The sequence below is a fragment of the Babylonia areolata genome, chromosome 25, assembly GCF_041734735.1.
Source record: "Babylonia areolata isolate BAREFJ2019XMU chromosome 25, ASM4173473v1, whole genome shotgun sequence".
Lineage (NCBI taxonomy): Eukaryota > Metazoa > Mollusca > Gastropoda > Neogastropoda > Buccinidae > Babylonia > Babylonia areolata.
This window is the reverse complement of record NC_134900.1, coordinates 24,584,246-24,604,978: the sequence shown is the minus strand read 5'-3', so window position 1 is coordinate 24,604,978 and position 20,733 is coordinate 24,584,246. Positions and strand designations below refer to the sequence as shown.

At 42.7% G+C, this 20,733-nt stretch overlaps 1 protein-coding gene across 4 annotated transcripts in view; it reads right to left on the bottom strand.

Annotated features, from left to right (window-relative positions):
• LOC143300062 (glycerate kinase-like) overlaps nucleotides 1-20,733 on the bottom strand; it is a 34,578-nt gene that overhangs the window by 9,653 nt on the left and 4,192 nt on the right. The window contains exons 2-10 of one of the 4 annotated variants that reach the window (XM_076613616.1): nucleotides 13,929-14,040; nucleotides 10,588-10,828; nucleotides 9,595-9,918; nucleotides 6,603-6,808; nucleotides 5,801-5,952; nucleotides 4,815-4,990; nucleotides 4,134-4,277; nucleotides 2,927-3,014; nucleotides 250-410 (exon numbers count right to left, since the gene is read on the bottom strand). In XM_076613616.1, coding sequence (XP_076469731.1) covers nucleotides 250-410; nucleotides 2,927-3,014; nucleotides 4,134-4,277; nucleotides 4,815-4,990; nucleotides 5,801-5,952; nucleotides 6,603-6,808; nucleotides 9,595-9,918; nucleotides 10,588-10,828; nucleotides 13,929-13,945 — 1,509 coding nt within the window. In that variant the 5' untranslated portion in view covers nucleotides 13,946-14,040. Of the gene's footprint in view, nucleotides 1-249; nucleotides 411-2,926; nucleotides 3,015-4,133; nucleotides 4,278-4,814; nucleotides 4,991-5,800; nucleotides 5,953-6,602; nucleotides 6,809-9,594; nucleotides 9,919-10,587; nucleotides 10,829-13,928; nucleotides 14,041-18,661; nucleotides 19,627-20,733 lie in introns of those variants that run through there. The other 3 variants (XM_076613618.1, XM_076613617.1, XM_076613619.1) reach the window with 3 other exon arrangements.

Here is a 20,733-nt window from a genome sequence, read left to right as displayed (position 1 = left end):
AAACAATATAATACAAAAGAATACAACATAATGCAACACATGACAAAACAAAACAACACAACACAAAACACAACACACACTCCACTACACTCCAACACAATACAACTTACACTACAGTACAAGACAATACAATACAATACAGTACAGTACACAACAACACAACAAAATACAACACAACACAATACAATACAGCACAGCACAGCACAACGCAGCATGATTCAGAGAGTCACAACAAATCCATGGACTCACAGTGGAGGCCTGACCGGCCAGGGAGTGGGAGAGGTCGCAGGTGAAGAAGCCCAGCTGTTGTGCACAGTGGATGGCCGCCCCACACCCCACCGCGTTACTGCCCACCAATACATTGTGCACCCGCCCCCAGTCGTCTCTGGGACTTCCACCTGTCACCCCGCCTGTCACACACCAACACCAAACTGACGTCTGGAAGCCTGCAGTCTGTCCTTCATTATAATGTCCACACACACACCACATTGACATCTCAAACTCCTCAGTCTGTCCTTAGTTATAATGACCACACACACACCACATTGACATCTCAAACCCCGCAGTCTGTCCTTAGTTATAATGTCCACACACACACCACATTGACATCTCAAACCCCGCAGTCTGTCCTTAATTATAATGTCCACACACACCACACTGACATCTCAAACCCCGCAGTCTGTCCTTAATTATAATGTCCACACACACACCACACTGACATCTCAAACCCCGCAGTCTGTCCTTAATTATAATGTCCACACACACCACATTGACATCTCAAACCCCGCAGTCTGTCCTTAATTATAATGTCCACACACACCACACTGACATCTCAAACCCCGCAGTCTGTCCTTCATTATAATGTCCACACACACACCACATTGACATCTCAAACCCCGCAGTCTGTCCTTAGTTATAATGTCCACACACACACCACATTGACATCTCAAACCCCGCAGTCTGTCCTTAATTATAATGTCCACACACACCACATTGACATCTCAAACCCCGCAGTCTGTCCTTAATTATAATGTCCACACACACACCACACTGACATCTCAAACCCCGCAGTCTGTCCTTAATTATAATGTCCACACACACCACATTGACATCTCAAACCCCGCAGTCTGTCCTTAATTATAATGTCCACACACACCACACTGACATCTCAAACCCCGCAGTCTGTCCTTAATTATAATGTCCACACACACCACATTGACATCTCAAACCCCGCAGTCTGTCCTTAATTATAATGTCCACACACACCACACTGACATCTCAAACCCCGCAGTCTGTCCTTCATTATAATGTCCACACACACACACCACATTGACATCTCAAACCCCGCAGTCTGTCCTTAATTATAATGTCCACACACACCACACTGACATCTCAAACCCCGCAGTCTGTCCTTCATTATAATGTCCACACACACACCACATTGACATCTCAAACCCCGCAGTCTGTCCTTAATTATAATGTCCACACACACACAACATTGATATCTCAAACCCCGCAGTTTGTCCTTAATTATAATGTCCACACACACCACACTGACATCTCAAACTCCGCAGTCTGTCCTTCATTATAATGTCCACACACCCCACATTGACATCTCAAACTCTGCAGTTTGTCCTTAATTATAATGTCCACACACACACCACATTGACATCTCAAACCCCGCAGTCTGTCCTTAATTATAATGTCCACACACACACCACATTGACATCTCAAACCCCGCAGTCTGTCCTTAATTATAATGTCCACACACATCACACTGACATCTCAAAAACGCAGTCTGTCCTTCATTATAATGTCCACACACACACACCACATTGACATCTCAAACTCCACAGTCTGTCCTTAATTATAATGTCCACACACACACCACATTGACGTCTCAAACTCCGCAGTCTGTCTTTAATCATAATGTCCACACACACACCACATTGATGTCTCAAACTCCGCAGTCTGTCCTTAAATGTCCACACACACACCACATTGATGTCTCAAACTCTGCAGTCTGTCCTTAATTATAATTTCCACACACACACCACATTGATGTCTCAAACTCCGCTGTCTGTCCTTAATTATAATGTCCACACACACACCACATTGATGTCTCAAACTCTGCAGTCTGTCCTTAATTATAATGTCCACACACACACCATATTGATGTCTCAAACTCTGCAGTCTGTCCTTAATTATAATGTCCACACACACCACATTAACATCTGGAAGCCTGCAGTCTGTCCTTTATTATAATGTCCACACACACACCACACTGACGTCTCAAACACTGCACTATGTCCTTAATCATAATGTCCACACACACACACCACATTGACGTCTCAAACACTGCAGTATGTCCTTAATCATAATATCCACACACACACACCACATTGACGTCTTAAACCCTGCAGTCTGTCCTTAATTATAATGTCCACACACACACCACACCACATAGCAGTGCTGAAAGGTCTGAAAGCCTGCAGTCTCTCTTCAACTAGCAGGCAATCAGGAAAAGTCTTTACGCTGCTAGCAAATCTCCTACGAACTGTTGACTGTTTCTCTCAAAGTAAGTAATCTTCATGGGGAAGTGCACAAATCCACATACATGCATTACAGTGCACACACACAATACCCCCTCACCCCGCAGACTCCTCCACAGCCTTCCCCCTCTCTCCCCCCCCAACCCCCCCTGCCCCCCACCCACACCTGTCATCTCGTTACACAGGAAGGAAGAGGGTGCCGGGTGACCAGCCGACTCCTCCACAGCCTCCTCCCCCCCCCCACCCCACCCACACACACCTGTCATCCCATCAGGCAGGAAGGAAGAGGGTGCTGAGTGACCAACAGACTCTTCCACAGCTGTTCCCCCCCCCCCCCCCCCCAACACCACCACATCATGCCCACACACACACACCTGTCATCCCGTCAGGCAGGAAGGAAGAAGTTGCTGGGTGACCAGCCGACTCCTCCACAGCCTTTCCTTTCTCCAGCAGCTCCAGAACCTTGAGTGGAAGGAGCAGGAGGAGTTTTATACAATGTCCCATCACACACACTGCTGACTGCAGACATTTTTTTTTTTTTAAACTTGTTTTATTCGGTACAAGTACATAGTGAGCAATCACAATCACATTCAACAGCCTGTTTTTTTCAACAAAGAACATACATACAGGGGTGAGAAAAAAAAAGGGGTGTGGGGGGGTGGATGCAAATACATACATACATGGGAAAAGAGGAGGGACATACTGGAGAGACATACTTGATAACTGATGCACTTACGAATGTGATTCAGTTACTGATTGCAGACAATTTTGTCAGAGCACTGGGTTTTTTTACATTTGAGTGTTATCATTTATGAGAGGAGAGGGAGGAGTATGAACGGTGAGTCAAGGCAAAACCGGGTAAATGAAGGGTGGAATTTGAAATAAATATCTAAAATGCGTTACAGATATTTACTTAATGGACTTTGTAAAAGAGAAGTTGTTAATCTAACAAGCGAAACTGATACTGAATGCAAAAAGTCAAAAACATCTCAGTTAATTGTGAATACCCACCTTCGTGCAGGTAAGGCTTCATCAATTGACAGTCAAAAATCATATGCTTAACTGTCACATTACTGAAACATATGCACTTGACTTTAGAGCAATATTCAGTCTGTAATGAATTAGACAACAGTCTGAAAATCAAACTTAGAATTGGTCTGCGAATCAGACAAAAGTCTGAGAGAGTATATCTTTGTGAAAGAGAAGTTGTTAATCTAATAAGCGAAACTGATAAAAAATGCCAAAAAGTCAAAAACATCTCAGTTAACTGTGAAGACTTCTTCTTCTTCTTCTTCTTCGTTCGTGGGCTGCAACTCCCACGTTCACTCGTATGCACACGAGTGGGCTTTTATGTGTATGACCGTTTTTACCAACTGTGAAGACACACCTTCATGCAGGTAAGGCTTCATCAAATGACAGTCAAAAATCATATGCTTAACTGTCACATTACTGAAACATATACACTTGACTTTGGAGCAATATTCAGTCTGTAATGAATTATACAATAGTCTGAAAATCAAACTTAGAATTGGTCCACGAATCAGACAAAAGTCTGAGAGAGTCCACTCAAGAATGTCCTACCTTTGGGGGCATGGCGTCACGGGCATGCAGGCCGTCAATCACCTCCAGACAGCGCTGAGGACTGGGCGTCTGTGGCACTGTCGGCCCTGACGCAATCACCTCCAGTGGGTTGCCTATCACGTCGGAGATGATCAGGGAGATCACCTGTAGAGAGCAGGTGCAATGATGAGTGCTTTGTTCTGTGTGTAATTTGTAACTTTTTTTTTTTGGTGTGTGTGTTAAGTGTCAAGGGGTGGGTTGCATGAGGCGATCTCTGCGGTGATAAGTTTACTTAGAGTTAAGAATGTTCCTAAGTATATGGAATTCACCATGGAGTTAGGAACATCATTAACCATAAGCGATAAGCAAACTTAGTGCTGCTGAACTCCTATAGAGAAAGGGCTTTATGCTAATATATATCATAGCTATTGTCATTATTGTTATCATTATTATTATCAGTAGTAGTGTCATGATCGTTATCATTATCATTATTTTAATCATTATTATTATTACTATTATTATTATTATTACTACTACTACTACTATTATAATTATTATCATCATTTTTATTATTATTATAACTATAATTATTAGTATAATATTACCATTATCACATCAACATAAACACACATACACAGTCACACCCCCCCCCACCCCCACCCCGCCGCCCCCCACCACCACCACCCCCACACACACACACACCTGTGCGGGCATAGCAGCCCTGGCCAGGCCCCCTCCCTTGAGGACCTCCAGGTTCTGTCTGATGCTGTTGACGTCCGTGATGGAGGCTCCGTGACTGAACAAGGCCCGAGTGGTCACCGCAATGTCCTCCAGCGTCAGGGGGTCCCGCGGGTAAGGCAGCAAGGCTGAGCCCCCTCCTGGTCACAACACACACACATACATTTTTTGTACACACATATACATACACACATCATCATCATCATCATCATCACTAGACCCAGCTGCGTACAAAGACAAGCAAAAAGACACACAGAAAGATGGAGCAAACAGCATTACCATATATAATAGACACAGTCTGAAGGTCCGTGGTTCGAATCCCAGTCAGGTCGAAAGCTGAACGAACCTGCTATATAATGCCTGAATGCTCTTCATGTGCGTATCCATGCAGACCAAACGCCTACATTAAAGATCCCAAAATCCAGTAACGTCAGCACTGGGTGGGTCATGAGAAAAAGAACATACCCGCCATGTATGCTCCTGAAAATGGAGCATGGCTGCCGAAAAAACAGTGGGGCAGAAACAGTCATGCTCATAAAACTTGTATATGGGTCATTATTCAGTGTTGGTCGTCAGTGGTGATCCATCACTTCACAGGAAAACAACTTGTTCTGGTAAGTATGAAGAAGAAGAAGAAGCAGACGAGGAAGAAGAAGATGAAGAAGAAATAGAAGAAGGAGGAATAAGGGAGGAAGGAAGTAAGGAAGGAAGAAATAAAAGGATGAAGAAGAAACAAATCAAGAAGAAGACAAAGAAGAAGAAGAAGAGGAAGAAGATGACTTTGAGTTTGACAATGAAGAAGAAGAAGAGGAAGAAGAAGAGGAGGAGGAAAAAGAAGCAGATGACACTGACAATGAAGAAAAAAAAGAACAAGAACAAGATCAAGAACAAGAAGAAGAAGAAGAAGACGACGACAAAGAAGCAGAATCAGAGGAGACAGATGGACAGACCAGACATGAGGACGATGACGATGTCGGTGGCAGTGAGGTTGGACACGAGGGAGTGGATGTCTCTGGCGGCTCGCAGGGCGCTGGTGTCTGGCAGGTTCTGGGCCGCTCCTTCCGCCACCTGGATCCTGCTGCCCTCCTTCAGCAACATGTCTCTGACACACACACACAGATATATCTATCTATGCACATACACACACAGAGATATATCTATCTACACACACACAGATATATCTATCTTCACACACACACACACACACAGATATATATATATATATATATATACACACATACAGAGATATATATTTATACATACACACACAGATATATATATATATATACACACAGATACATACACACACACACAAACACAGAGATATATCTATCTACACACATATAAACACAGGTATATATCTATCTACACACATATATATATATATATATATATATATATATATTATAGACACACACACACACACACACACACACAGATATATACATATATATATATACACACACATACACAGGTTGTGGGCGGCTCTTGCTACTTAGATCCTACTGCGCTCCCTCAGCAACATGTCTCTGGCACGCACACACATACACACACACACACACGCACACACAGAGGTTGTGGGCCGCTCTTTCTGCCACCTGGATCCTGCTGCCATCCCTCAGCAACATGTCTCTGACACATACACACAGACACACAGACAGACACACAGACACACACACACACACTCGTACACACACATACATACAAACAGATATTACATTCACACAGATACACACACGCAAGCACACTCACTGTTTCCCGGCCCTGACGTAGTCGTCCCTGGCCCCGAGAGGGATGGAGAGCAGTCCCCTGATGATGTGCTCCCCCAGCACCTCCTCCACCACCCGCCCCATGCCCAGCACCGCCTTGCCGAACCCCACCACAAACACGTTGCGATGCACGCTGTAGCTTCTGTTCTCCACCGTCAGCCTGTTGGTGTCCGGGTCAAAGTGGATTGCCTGCACAGTGCGCGAACTGCTAGTCGTCACGTCATCTTTCACACAAACGCTCTCGGTCACTCGCCTCTTTTAAATCTAGTGGAGTGATGGCCTAGAGGTAACGCGTCCGCCTAGGAAGCAAGAGAATCTGAGCGTGCTGGTTAGAATCACGGCTCAGCCACCGATATTTTATCCCCCTCCACTTGACCATGAGTGGTGGTCTAGACACTAGTCATTTGAATGAGACGATAAACCCAGGATCCGTGTGCAGCATGCACTTAGCGCACGTAAAAGAACCCGCGGCAACAGAAGGGTTGTTTCTGGAAAAATTCTGTAGAAAAATCCACTTCGACAGGAAAAACAAATAAAACTGCAAGCAGGAAAAAAATACAAAAAAATGGGGAGAAATACAAATACAAATACATATGGGAAATTTATTTATTAGAGACTGGGCCCCTCACAGCCAACTTACAGAGAGACCAGAAACACATTATGGACATAAGATCCAAAAAAAATCACTCTGTTTGATGTTATGGGAAGCTTACATTTCACTGCCAACAAAAGGATGTGCATTTTGTCATGAGTTAAAAACAACTGACTTTGCTTTTATGCAACACAGGTGCACATATATATCATATTGTAATGGAACATATTTCTTGTGCTCTATTTGGATATCAAGTTTAATGAATCAAGTATTTCTGAGCACAGGCCAAGAGAGAGAGAGAGAGAGAGAGAGAGAGAAACTGGGTTGGGTGGGGTGGCAGTCAGGATGTCTGTGAGTTATGTGCGTGTGAGAGAGTGAAAAAATCAGCAGCAGAAAAAAAAACCCTGTCTTTTTTGTGTAATGTTTCTACTTTAGTATACATATGTATTGAAAGGTATTCTAAAATTTCTTTTGTCCTGTATATGGATTAAACTGATACACCTGTATGTGTAATGCTTAAATCTTTCTTTGTTTTCCAATATCATTTATTGCCCAATACACTGAACGGAATTTATTTTTCCTTTGGACAGGATAAAGAAATACATTGTAATTTTTTTTTGAAAGAAAACAACCTTTGTTGCAAGGAGGGGAAAAAATCTAGCCTTAAAACTTATCTCTTCATTTTGATTGTGACATGTTAATCCAAACAGTAATGCACTCCAGTAGATGTGGTATGCTTGACTATGTGTGTGTATACCTATGCAGGTATGTATGTGTACAGGCATGTATGCATCTGCTGATGTGTGTGGAGGGTGTAGGGGTGGGAGAGTGTGGGTATATATATATATATGTATGTGTGTCTATATCAGTATATGTGTGCTTCTATATAATTGTTAGCTGCGATTCAGTGTGTATGAATAACATGATATTGAACATTATGTGTTTTGTAAAGCACCTACCGAGCTACGTAATTATCCATGATTACTATCATTCTCGTCTAACCTTTCTTCATTCCAAGATTTGACTTACACGACAAAATAGTTTTCTCCCCTTTCTCTCTTTCCTGACTACTCATGAGATTCGATCTGTGTCAGCTGAAAACACTGTTCACTCCATTTTAGATCACTCTTTTCTTGCCCATGAACCAGCCTACCTTTTGCAGCAGGGACCTAGGCATGATATATATCACCACCACAGGAAAATGCGCTGCGACAAAGAGCAACACAAGACAGTTTCACTTTCTCAACGAGGCTACATCATATCTGCTAGGCAGATGCCTGACCAACAGCGCTTAGTCAGGCCTGGAGTGCATGCATGCATATATTTGTGTACTTAGAGTGGATTTCTTCCACTGAATTTTGCCAGTTGCCGTGGGTTCTTTTTCAGTGCGCAAAGTGCGTGCTGCATGAGGGACCAGTTTATCGTCTCATCCAAATGACTAGATGCTCAGTTTGATTTTCCAGTCAAACTTGGGAGAAAGGGTCGGAGTGGGATTCAAACCCACACCCTCATGGATTCTCTGCACTGGCAGATGAGTGTCGTAACCACTCTGCCACCTTCCTTCTTAACTCAAAATGGCTGATTTCCAGGATCATCAAAAGCAACACAACACAGAGCCGACACAACACAAAGATGACAACACAAAGATGACACAACACAACACAAAGACGACACAACACAAAGATGACAACACAATGATGACACGACACAACACAAAGACGACAACAACACAAAGATGACAAAACACAACACAGTGATAACAACACAAAGACGACACAACACAGAGACGACACAACACAAAGATGACACAACACAAAGATGACACAAAACAACTCAAAGATGACCCAATACAAAACAACCCAAAGACAACAACAACATAAAAATGACACAACACAACACGATGATAACAACACAAAACAATATAACACAACACAGAGACAACAAAACACAAAGATGACACAACTCAAAGATGACAACAACACAAAGACGAAACGACATAAAGACGACACACCACAAAGATGACGACATAACACAAAGACGACACAACACAAAGACGATACAACACAACACAAAGATGACACAACACAAAGAGCTACACAATACGACACAAAGACAACAACAACACAACACAAAGACGACAAGACACAAAGACGACAAGACACAACACAAAGAGCTACACAACACAAAGACAACACAACAAAACACAAAGATGACACAACACAAAGACAACAACAACACAAAGACGACAGCAACACAAAGATGACAAAACACAAAACAAAGATGACAACAACACAAAGATGATGACAACACAACGCAAAGAACTACACAGCACAAAGATGACACAACCCGACACAAAGGTGACAACAACACAAAGACGACACACCTTCTGCAGCAGGGACCTGGGCATGACAGCCTCCACGGCCGTCAGGAAAATATTCCGCACATGCTTCCTCATCTCCATGTCTCGCGGGTCGAGCTCCGGGGCCCCGCCCTGTTCCGGGGACTGCGGCTGGGACGTCATGCTCATACAGGCAGCAGGGGGGGCCACTCTCCACGCCCCACCACCATCAAAGTTACCGTTCCTGAGGCTCCTCCCTTTGCACGGAGAGACTGGAAATCCTGTTGTCCTAGTGAACGTGGCACAACTGGCAGAAAACAGCGTCCCTCGCTGGGTGTGGTGTGTGCGTATCTGGTAAGGAGGAATCTCCTGTTTAAGTATCCCAACAAATTCTGGGACTTATTTTCAGGGCAACTTTTTTGTGCCTGGTTTAATAAACAATGTTACCACTACCAGATGTTATGACCCATTTTCTGTGGTTTTTCGACTATTTGAACAGTAATCTTCACGCACAGCTGAAGCAACATTACCATCAAAAGATGTTCTGACCCATTTTTGACTTACTTGTATCTGTGGTGATTTCTGCACTCTAAAACAGAGGGTTATTGTACTTACTTTGGATACATATTCATTCCTTGTGCACAAACGTGCAGACATCCTGCCAGGCTCACAAAATCATCTGCATTGTTTTGCTCGTTCTGCCTGTGCCAATCATAGATTTGCTCTTTCTGAGAAATCCCCCCACTGTCCCTTTCCTCCCTCCCTCCTCCCCCCCCCCCCCTCCCTCCTTCTCCCCCCTCACCCACACCCTCCCCTTCAAAACCGTAGAAAAGTAAACAAAAAGGTTCAGTCGTCAAGTGTCAGTTCGTGCTCCTGATATGGGTCACGTCAAGTCATTCTAAATCCAGACTCTTTGACAAGAAGTGAGGATTACATACTACATACCCTTTCTCACACGACTGCATTGCAAAACACCAGAACATTTTCATTTCATTAAGAAAGGTCCCAGAATTTCAGAACACTAATACAGGACATTACCAGGCAGGGGAAGGTAGAGGACTGTGTGTGGGCAACGAATGGCAGGATGCGATGAGAGGGTGGGGTGCGGGGGGCGGAGGCACGATGCAGCAAGCAAGTACGACAGCCAGTGGTGGTGGTGGTGGTGGTGACAGCTCTGCCCACAGCGGTCAGACCTCCCAAGGAGACCCTCAGGATCTGCAGACCTGTCCTCAGGAGGCTGAAATGCTGCTGGTTCCTACAGAGCACTCTGGGACGTATCCTGCAACAAGGGACACAACTATAGAAGCATACAATATGTGATTATTGATTGATTTTCTGTCCTTATCCCACTTCCCACATAACCCATCTCACACACACTCTTCGAATATTATGTTTTTCTTTCTCCAGTCACTGACATCCACCCTCTCGATTTTACATTTTGTACTCTATCTTTTCCACATTCTGTTCTCTCTCCATTTTGTACTCTTATCTTTTCCACATTCTGTTCTCTCTCTCTTTTCCTTCCTCAATCCACTCCCCCTCGCCCCCCTAGCCACCCCCCGCGCCCCCCCCTGCCCCCCACCCCTCCACCTCAACCACCCCCTTTTCAGTTGAATATTCCTTCCCCTGCCATTGATTTTCACACATGATTTCTAATTAATGATAATAATAATCACCATTATGATAAAAAAAAAACAACAACGAATAATGATACTAATAATGAAAATATCATTTATTTTCAGTCTAATATCATCATCTTAGAAGAACAGACTTTAAATGAATAAACGAACGGGACACAACTACAATGTGTACATTTATTATAATGACAATAATAATACAATGACAATAATAATAATCATAATAGATAGTATTTAATGTGTACATTTATAACAACAACAACAACAACAATAATAATAATAATGATATAATAGTATATAGTACTTATATGGTGCAAACTCCCCATATAATGGCCTCTAAGCGCCTCACATGAAACAACACATATACAATAGTGCATAAATAACATACCTCTGCACATGAAAAAATAACACATATATATATATGCATCTATACACCAAGAGAATGTTCTACAAACTGCAGGTATGAACAATCACACACACACACACACACCCTGCTCATTCCAACACAGACAGCCCTCACATAGCAACATTTGTGCACCAGATGTTCTTTATGGCATGACTCAACAGAAGGCTTTTATTTTGTTGTCCTGTTCAATTCATCGTATTTGTACTGTGACATTTTCAAACAAAATCCTGTATAACCAAGAGGATGCTTATCAGCAGACCGTTTCATTCTTTGGTACAGCACAAGTGAAGGGAAACAATGACGATGATGATGATGATGATAAGAATAAGAAGAAGAGGAAGAAGAAGAAGAAGAAGAAATGATAATCATAAAAGATGATGATGATGATAATAATAGTGGTCATGATGATGATGATAATGATAATACTAATAATAACAATAATGATAATAATAATGCGTATAATCTATAACACATTCTACCTCCCTAGCCCAAGGGTCCAGCACTAATAACACTGCACTGTAAAATGGATTTCATTTCCAACAGGGTTGGTGTCAAACAAACAAATAAGATAAAATAAGGATTCACTCATGGCAATCTATAAAGTATTGTCAGTTTCAAGTAGTAATAATCATTACTACATCACAGTTTGATTTATGAGAGAGAAAGAGAGACACAGAGAGAGGGAGGGGGTTGGGGGTGTGAGAGATATTGAGGGATGGAAGCAGAGATGGACTCCAAGCACAGACCTGTGTGTGTGTGTGTGTGTGTGTGTGTGTGTGTGCATGTGTGTGTCTGTCAAAACATCTGTGCTTGTGTGTGTGTGTGTGTGTGTGTGTGTTTGTGTGTGTGTGCATGCACGCATGTGTGTACATATAACTCAAATAAAACTTTTAAAACTCTTTTTTTTCTTCTTTTTTTAATAATTTTGTTCCTTCCATTTTGAGGCCTTCGTCTGGTTTTTAAAACTCAGAAAGACAAACCCAACACTTGAACAAATACGTACTCACCTATTTAAAGTGTTATGGAATATGCTATATTATTTGTGTATATCAGTCAGCAACAATGTTGTATTTTGTTATCCATGTTGTTGATGTTGTTAACCAGTTAGAGCACATGTCCAAGACTGTTAACACACAGCATTTAGCAATGAAGTGAACTATCGCTTTAAGCAGTGTTTTAAGGCAAGTTAATTCCCCTGTCTGCACACCAGGTGGTGTCAGCTTGCCTTTTTTGACATCCGCAGTGACAACAATGAACACATCTTTTGTGTGTTCTTTGAAACCTGCAGTGACAACACTGTACTCATCTTTTGTGTCCTCTCAACATACCCACAGAATTTTTGCCAGAGGGCAACACGTTTTGTTGCCATGGGTTCTTTTTCAGTGCATCAAGTGCATGCTGCACACGGAACCTTGGTTCATCGATTCATTCAAATGAATAGGCGGTCAGTTTGATTTTCCACTCAAAAGTTTGGGAGAAAGGGTGAGAGCAGGAATTTCTTTGTCTCTTTGCGATCATGCTGCTCCTGATTACAAACACCACCCAAAGCAATCTGTTCACTGACAAAACAGCAACACACACGCTTGAGGAAAGGTCAGCAAGTTGTGTTGTTAGCAGCCAAATGAGTCCAGTTAATGCTAACCACTGAATACATCTATGATTAACCACAGAATAAGTTCACTTAACACTGAATAGTTACAATCATACACAGTCATATAAGTTTCATAATAAGAATTAAAAACAAAATCTGCATACTGTTGAATAAATCCACTTATAAGCAGAACACAGATCACTATAAACTCAAGCGCACACCTTTGTTAGCCATGATATTAGCTACACTTCTTCACAGAAGGTTAAAAGAAACAACACTTGCTCAAAATGACATCACTACATGTGATACAGCATGGCAAACATACATAAAAACACATACCCCCAGTCCTAAACTGCTAATGGGCAACTGACAGTTTCTAGGGACCAAACAAAAAAAACATCATGTCTCTGATTAGGATCTCCGATGAAAGTCAAAAAATACATTATAATCAGAGTCTCTAATTTGAGCCTCTGAGAAAAGATCAACAAAAAAGTATTACAGTCTCTAATTAGGATCTCTGGGAAAAGACAAGACACAGATCATAATCTCTAATTAGGATCACAGAGAAGATACAAAAAAAAAAAAAAAAAAAAAAAAAAACCCACACATACACGCACACACACATCAAGCAGTCTGATTAGATAGTCTATGGAAATACAAAGGGGGTGTGGGGGGAAGGAAAACAAAAATTGATGATAAGCCCTCTGGTGGCTGTGCAGACTGAACGACACACCCTGACACACACAGGGCAAGGGAATCCATGGGTCGAAGGGCTCTGGGCAGCCAATGCTTTCCTCCCGTCTGTGCTTTTCCTCCACAGCTAGCCTTCTTGCAGCTTCAATGGTCCCAGCACCTCGCTTGATAGTCAAACAAATACACTTGCAGAGAGGAAAAAGAAAAAACAGAAGAAGAAAATAACGGTGAAGCTGTACTTCGATGATGCACTCTCCCTGGGGAGAGCAGCCTGAATTTAACACAGAAAAGGCTGTTGTGACAAAAAGGAATACAAAAAAAGAAGAAAACAAAGGAAAGATAGATTATTTTCTCCTTGATGTGGTCTGTAAATAAATGCTTTCCTGTTTCAGAGGTATCAAATGTTCCTGACCGCTGTACCTCTATGACCTTGTCCATTAACTAGTCTGGTGTCCTGTTCCGAGCAGTCTGTTGTGTCTCCTCTCATGTGTGATATGATGGCTGTGTCTCATGTGTGTGTGTGTGTGTGTGTGTGTCTGTGTGTGTCTGTGTGAGACTGTGTGTGTGTGCATGAGTGTGTGAAAGAGTTTGTGAGCATGTGTGGCTGTGTGCATGCTTGTGTGCATGCACACAAATGTATGTGTGCGTGTGTGTGTGTGTGTGTGTGAAAGTGTGTGTGTGTGAAAGTGTGTGTGCCTCTATGTGTGTGTGTTTATGTGCATGCGTGTGTGTGTGCCTCTGTCTGTGTGTGTGCCTGTGTGTGTGCTTGCGCATACATACATGGATGTGTGAGTGCCTGTGTGTGTGCGTGCATACATGGGTGTGAGTGTGTGCCTGTGTGTGTACATGCCACAGCTGGTGTCTAAATGACAGGTGACACATCTCACTTACAAGGTCAACGCACCAACATCTGGGTCAAACACCTCCAACAGTACAACCAAGTCACCTTCAGGTAGAATAATCCACTTTCAGATTCAGATTCACAGAGGCATCAGAGCGCAGACTGATCCATATACTGCCCCCTTCCACTTGGGAAAGAAAAGTGGGGGTGAGGGAAGGGGTTGGGGGTGGGGGCGGAGCAGACGATTTATACATGGACCTTATAATGACCTAATGTGCTTGTCAGGCCTGAAAAAAATTATATCCTGCAACTACTACTGTGCATGCAACTTTACACACACATACACACACACACACACACATGCAAACAACACAATTAATATATTATCACACCATTCTACCTCTCACCCTTCAGCACACTCATTTCATTGTCGGTCTCTGTGGCACACTTAAACTCATTCCATACACATACACTGAACACTGATGACCTTTGTAACGTTTACTGACCGATATGCTGATCACATGTCAAGTCATACTGAGTGAAGCACAAAACAAGATGTTCTTTAAAATATCTTTGGTTTCAAAACAAACAACAAACATACAAATAAATGCGTATAGGAAATGTATACATACTTTTCTTGGGGGAGTTGTGGGGGATGGGGGGTGGCTCAATGAATCTCAGCCAGGAAGCATAATCCAATTCTCCAGATAACATTGTCTCTGTGATAGCTTAATCATGGACACACTGTACAGTTCAATGCTCTGTGACTGTGACGAAATGTCTGAAGTTTTCAATGATCTACTGTGTAAGCAGATCTCATTCTCTGCTAATGCAGAGTGATGTATATATACTTGGTCTTAAAACATACTTTGGTTTCAAAACATGAAGAAAAAAATAGAAATAAATATGCATTAAGTAAGATAAATAAATTAAAAAAATTGGTAAAACTTTAGAATATTGTTTGGTTTCAAAACAAAAACAAGATTTGAGTAAGATATATTACGCAAAACAACTTGTTCTTCAAAATATCATTTATTTAAATAAACAAACAAACAAAAAAGAAAAAGAAAAAAGAAAAAAAAGTAAAATGATAACAGCTTGAACAAACATATGCCCTCCTCTCCCCCTAACAAAGAACAAAAAACAAACAGAACATATGCTAAATTATTACAAGTTTTAAAGACATGAACAGACTGCTGTTGTTTCTCTCTCTCTCTCTGTGTGTGTGTGTGTGTGTGTGTGTGTGTGTGTGTGTGTGAAATATCCACAACATTCAAAATATATTTTCTTGTGTGGTAAAACAAACAAACAAAAAAAACACTCAACAAAAGAAAGATTGAAATTTGCCTTCTGAAGCAGTCAGATCATATCTTTCACACACAATCATTACCTTATTGCATTGTGCTTTGAACCAGCTGAATATCAGAAACGAATTTTAAGTGAGCAAATACAGTTCAATATATCATCAAGTTAATCACAGGAATACACGAACACAAGATAAGGCAAGAAAAGATTTGCCATCATCATGAAATTTTCAGAACATCAGATCTCATGTCTCCATTTTTCTTCAGCAATACTGTAAGTGTAATGGCCTTGAATAAAAATAAATCTGACAAGGTGTACAAAAAAAGCGTACAAATATTAATCTCATGTTAAGTTTACATAACAAATCTTCAACCTGCGCTTGCTGTGCGAGAAATATCTCCAGCACCAAAGAGACCTCTACCACGTCTTCATTGACTTCAAGAAGGCATTCGACAGGGTATGGCACGCTGCCTTATGGGCCACCATGCACAAATTCAACATCAGTGAAGACATCATCCAAGCCATACAGAACCTATACGAAAGAGTAACCAGTGCAGTCCTCTTCAATGGTAGCACGGGTAACTGGTTTAGAACCACGGTCGGAGTCAGACAGGGCTGTCTACTCTCTCCCACTCTCTTCAACCTCTTTCTTGAAAGGATCATGACAGACGCCCTGGAAGATCATGTGGGAACTGTCAGCATTGGAGGCAGAGTCATCACCAACCTGCGCTTTGCCGATGACATTGATGGCCTGGCAGGAGAAGAGAAAGAACTCGAAGAACTCGTGCACAAACTTGACAAGACATCATCAGCCTACGGCATGGAGATCAGTGCCGAGAAGACCAAGGTTATGACCAACAACAGCCAAGGCGTAACGTCCAACTTGCACGTAAACGGTGAAAAACTGGAAGAAGTCTCCTCCTTCAAATACTTGGGTGCCATTGTGTCAGACGAGGGTTCGAAACCAGAGGTCCTGTCCAGAATCACGCAGACTACTGCCGCACTGAGTCGATTGAAGACTATATGGAAGGACAAAAAGATCTCCCTCTCGTCCAAAATCGGACTAATGCGCTCCCTCATCTTCTCAATATTTCTATACGCTTGCGAATCCTGGACCCTCACTGCAGAACTCCAGAGAAGAATCCAGGCCCTGGAAATGAGATGCTTCCGCAAGATCCTGGACATTACATACAAAGACCACATCACAAATGAGGAAGTGAAAAGAAGAGTCCAAAACGCCATTGGCCCATTCAAAGACCTGCTAACCACAGTGAAGGAACGCAAGCTCCGCTGGTATGGATACGTCACACGATCAGACGGCCTAGCCAAGACCATCCTGCAGGGTACCGTACAAGGAAGGAGGAAGAGAGGCAGACAGAGAAAGCGGTGGGAGGACAACATCAAAGAGTGGACGGGCCTGCCATTTGCCACAACTCAAAGGGCCGCTGAGGACCGAGGCAGGTGGCGCGAGCTGACCAGGCAGTCATCCATGGTGCCCCAACGACCCACCCACGGGTCAAGGGATAGATGAGATGATGAGATAAGTTTACATGATCTATGCAGCAAAAACAAATCTGTATATACTTTCTCCTCAAAAAAAAAGTCAGATTACCCACATTATAAATGTATTAAAAAAAAAAAAATAAAATAAAAACAACAACAACTGATGAAAAATACAAGTAATACTCAGCTAAAATGGTAATCCAATCGGGTATAAGTACAAAAATTGAAAAATAACAACTGAAAATAAAGATGACAATGGATAATAATATTCCATAATCAAGGCAAGACACTATTTGCCACCATGTCTAGTATTCAAATAATCAAGTCTCTTTTCTTTTGGTCCTTCATCAACAACACTGGAACACATGGTCCGGCATGAAAACAAATCAATCAAGCCATACAAAGTTAATCTCTCTTAAACATATAACTTCTCTGGAAACACAGATAACCCACATTGTAAATACAAATAATGGCAACTGACAAAAAGATGTTTTTAATACTCAGTTGAAAATGTAATCAAACAGTGTACAACTATGGACAAAAACAAATAACTGAAGAAAAAAAAAAGATTGAAAATCAACCTGTAAAAATACGTTACATCCTTTCTGTCACTTTTAACAAAGCAGTTTGATACTGAAACAACACAAAGTCAAATATCTTCATTTGTGCAGAACAAAACATGACCAAAACTATGTTTGTAAAAATCTGCAATTTGGATGGGTTCTAATCATCATTTGCATAGACTGAATGCAAAAATAACGTTGATATAACAATACCTGGGGAAAAAAACAACATCCCACACTGTAAACAACTTTCCAATATTTTACTTTTTATTCTTTTCTTTTTTTTTTTTTTATAAATTTGGCAAAACAAATGACGTATTACTTCATAAAAAACACACCAAAAAACGCTAGGAATAGTAGCATGTGATCTTGCATAGAAACAGATCAGTCAAGCCATCAAAAATGAACCTTTGTTAAGTTTACATGAATCACTTTTCAGCAAAAGAAAAAATAAATTGTTAGCAAGCCAGCTTGCTTTCTTTAATACTTTTTTTTTTATGTCAGCTGAGGAATATTTGTTGGCTTGTTTTTTGCACTGTTAGGTCAGGCGATGAAGTAGAAAGAGAAAGGAGCGTTGATCACTTGCTGGGTCGGAGGGGGTTTCGTACAATCAGCACCTGGATGTCCATGACGTTGGTCCCCGTCATGCGTGTCACCACCAGGTGGCGCCCCCCCGCCCCCTGCAGCCCCTCAAACAGGGCATGTGAGTCATTGTTCAGGAGAAACCCCTCACAGCCTAGCCCCGCAGCCCGCACCTCCATCTCCAGATTCTCCGTCACCACAGCTCCGGCGGCCGGGCTGGCTCCATCCTCCCCATCCGTGTCTGCTGACAGGAGGGTGATGGAGGGGGGCGTCCTCGGCTTCGACAGTTGGAAGAGGCGCTGAAGCTCCATCCCCGCTCCTATCGCCAGCTCCAGGTTCCTCCCCCCAATCCCCGCCCCCTTCATGCTGACCACCCCCTCCCCCCCACTGATGATGACGGCGTCACAGCCTGTGTTGACAGCGGTGCTGACCAGCGTGACCATCTCGTTGATCTGCTGCTTGGTGATGCCCGCCTTGATGAGGTCCACCTCCAGCGTCAGGATGTGCAGGTGGGGCAGGTGGCGCTGGTCAAAGCACAGCAGCATGAAGGTGCCCAGCCTGGCCAGAGTTGCCCCAATGGACCGCACCTCCCCTACCATCGACGTCGTCAGGATGTACGCAACATGACCCAACTCCCGGGCGCGAACAGCCGCAGCCTGACAAGCAATGCGGTTGCTTCCAACCAGGACGTTGTGAACCCGCTCCTTGAGGTTCTGCTTCTCCTCCCAGCCCCCCGCAAACACCCCGTCGGCCATCTTGAATCGTACGCTGAAGGACTCGTCCACCAACTGCCTCTCCAGGAATGCCAGGATGGAGGCGGGCATGGAGTTTCGAACCCCAAAGCGGTTGAGGATTTCCAGACACTGGTGAGCCGTTACCTGGTTGGGAACTGTGGGACCTCCAGCTATCAGGCTGACTGTGTCACCCACCACGTCCGATATGATCAGTGACACCATCTGAAAGGAGCAAAGCTTCTTCGTCACCACCATCAGATGAAACTGCCAACATTCACATAAATGCAGCCTCTGTAAAAGCCCTCTTGGCTGAGAGAATGGGGATGTAACTTGGGCACAACACTCACCACTATTCAAATTCTAGCTCAGATCATCAGGATAGCTGTTGCCTCCTCTGCTGTTCTGATGGTCAAAGTCGGTAATGACTATTATGCACTGTCTGTGATGGTGTAAAAAATATATTATTGTCTTTCTTCTGCTGGTGAATATGCACTTGTCCTGAAACTATCACAGCAACTAATAATAATAATGTGTGTTTATATGCTATTTATCTTGCATCTCAAAGAAAATTTGGCAATGTATGTGGTACGAATAAGGTACAGGAAGATAATTCTTTAAATGATAAGACACAAACTCATTGCAAATACTATGAAGGATGTGTCTTCAAATAAGCACACATACACACCCACACATGTGTATAAACACAAAGGCTCACAGTCACAGACACCCATCTACACACACAAGCACCATCCCACAGACACATGCTAACCCCTTCACAGCAAATTGAACAACACCATGAGTCTTCTTTTTTTCCATTCTGTGCCTGCATAAAGTGCAAGAGTATTGTGTGTATAAAATAAACAATTCACAACATGTGTCCACCATTTCAAACACACAAAGTACTGACAGTAAATGTTGGTCTCCATAAATAAAAATATCAAGGCTTCTGCATCCCTGATACTTTGAAAATGGGAAGGCTGCACACGTTCAACCAACAGATGCCTGGGGTGTTCTACCAACACATGAAGAGTGAAAATTATGTACCAGAGCTTCAATCTAACGTCAGGTTCATCTGCTACAAAGATAAGTTATCTCCCTTCACCTCTTCTTGGCCCAGAAATCTGGACAACTATGACAACAGGTTTGAGGTGCGACTGCCTTAGTATGTGTACAGCAGTGCAGAAAAACAGAAAATGACAGAAAACTCTATGCAGAGACACAGGCTTTGACACACAACTGACAGACTGACCTGGAGGAATCTGGTGAACAGTTCTTTAGTGTGGCACTCCAGTGACTCTTCACAGAGTTGAAAAAGAAGAAGGAGGAGAT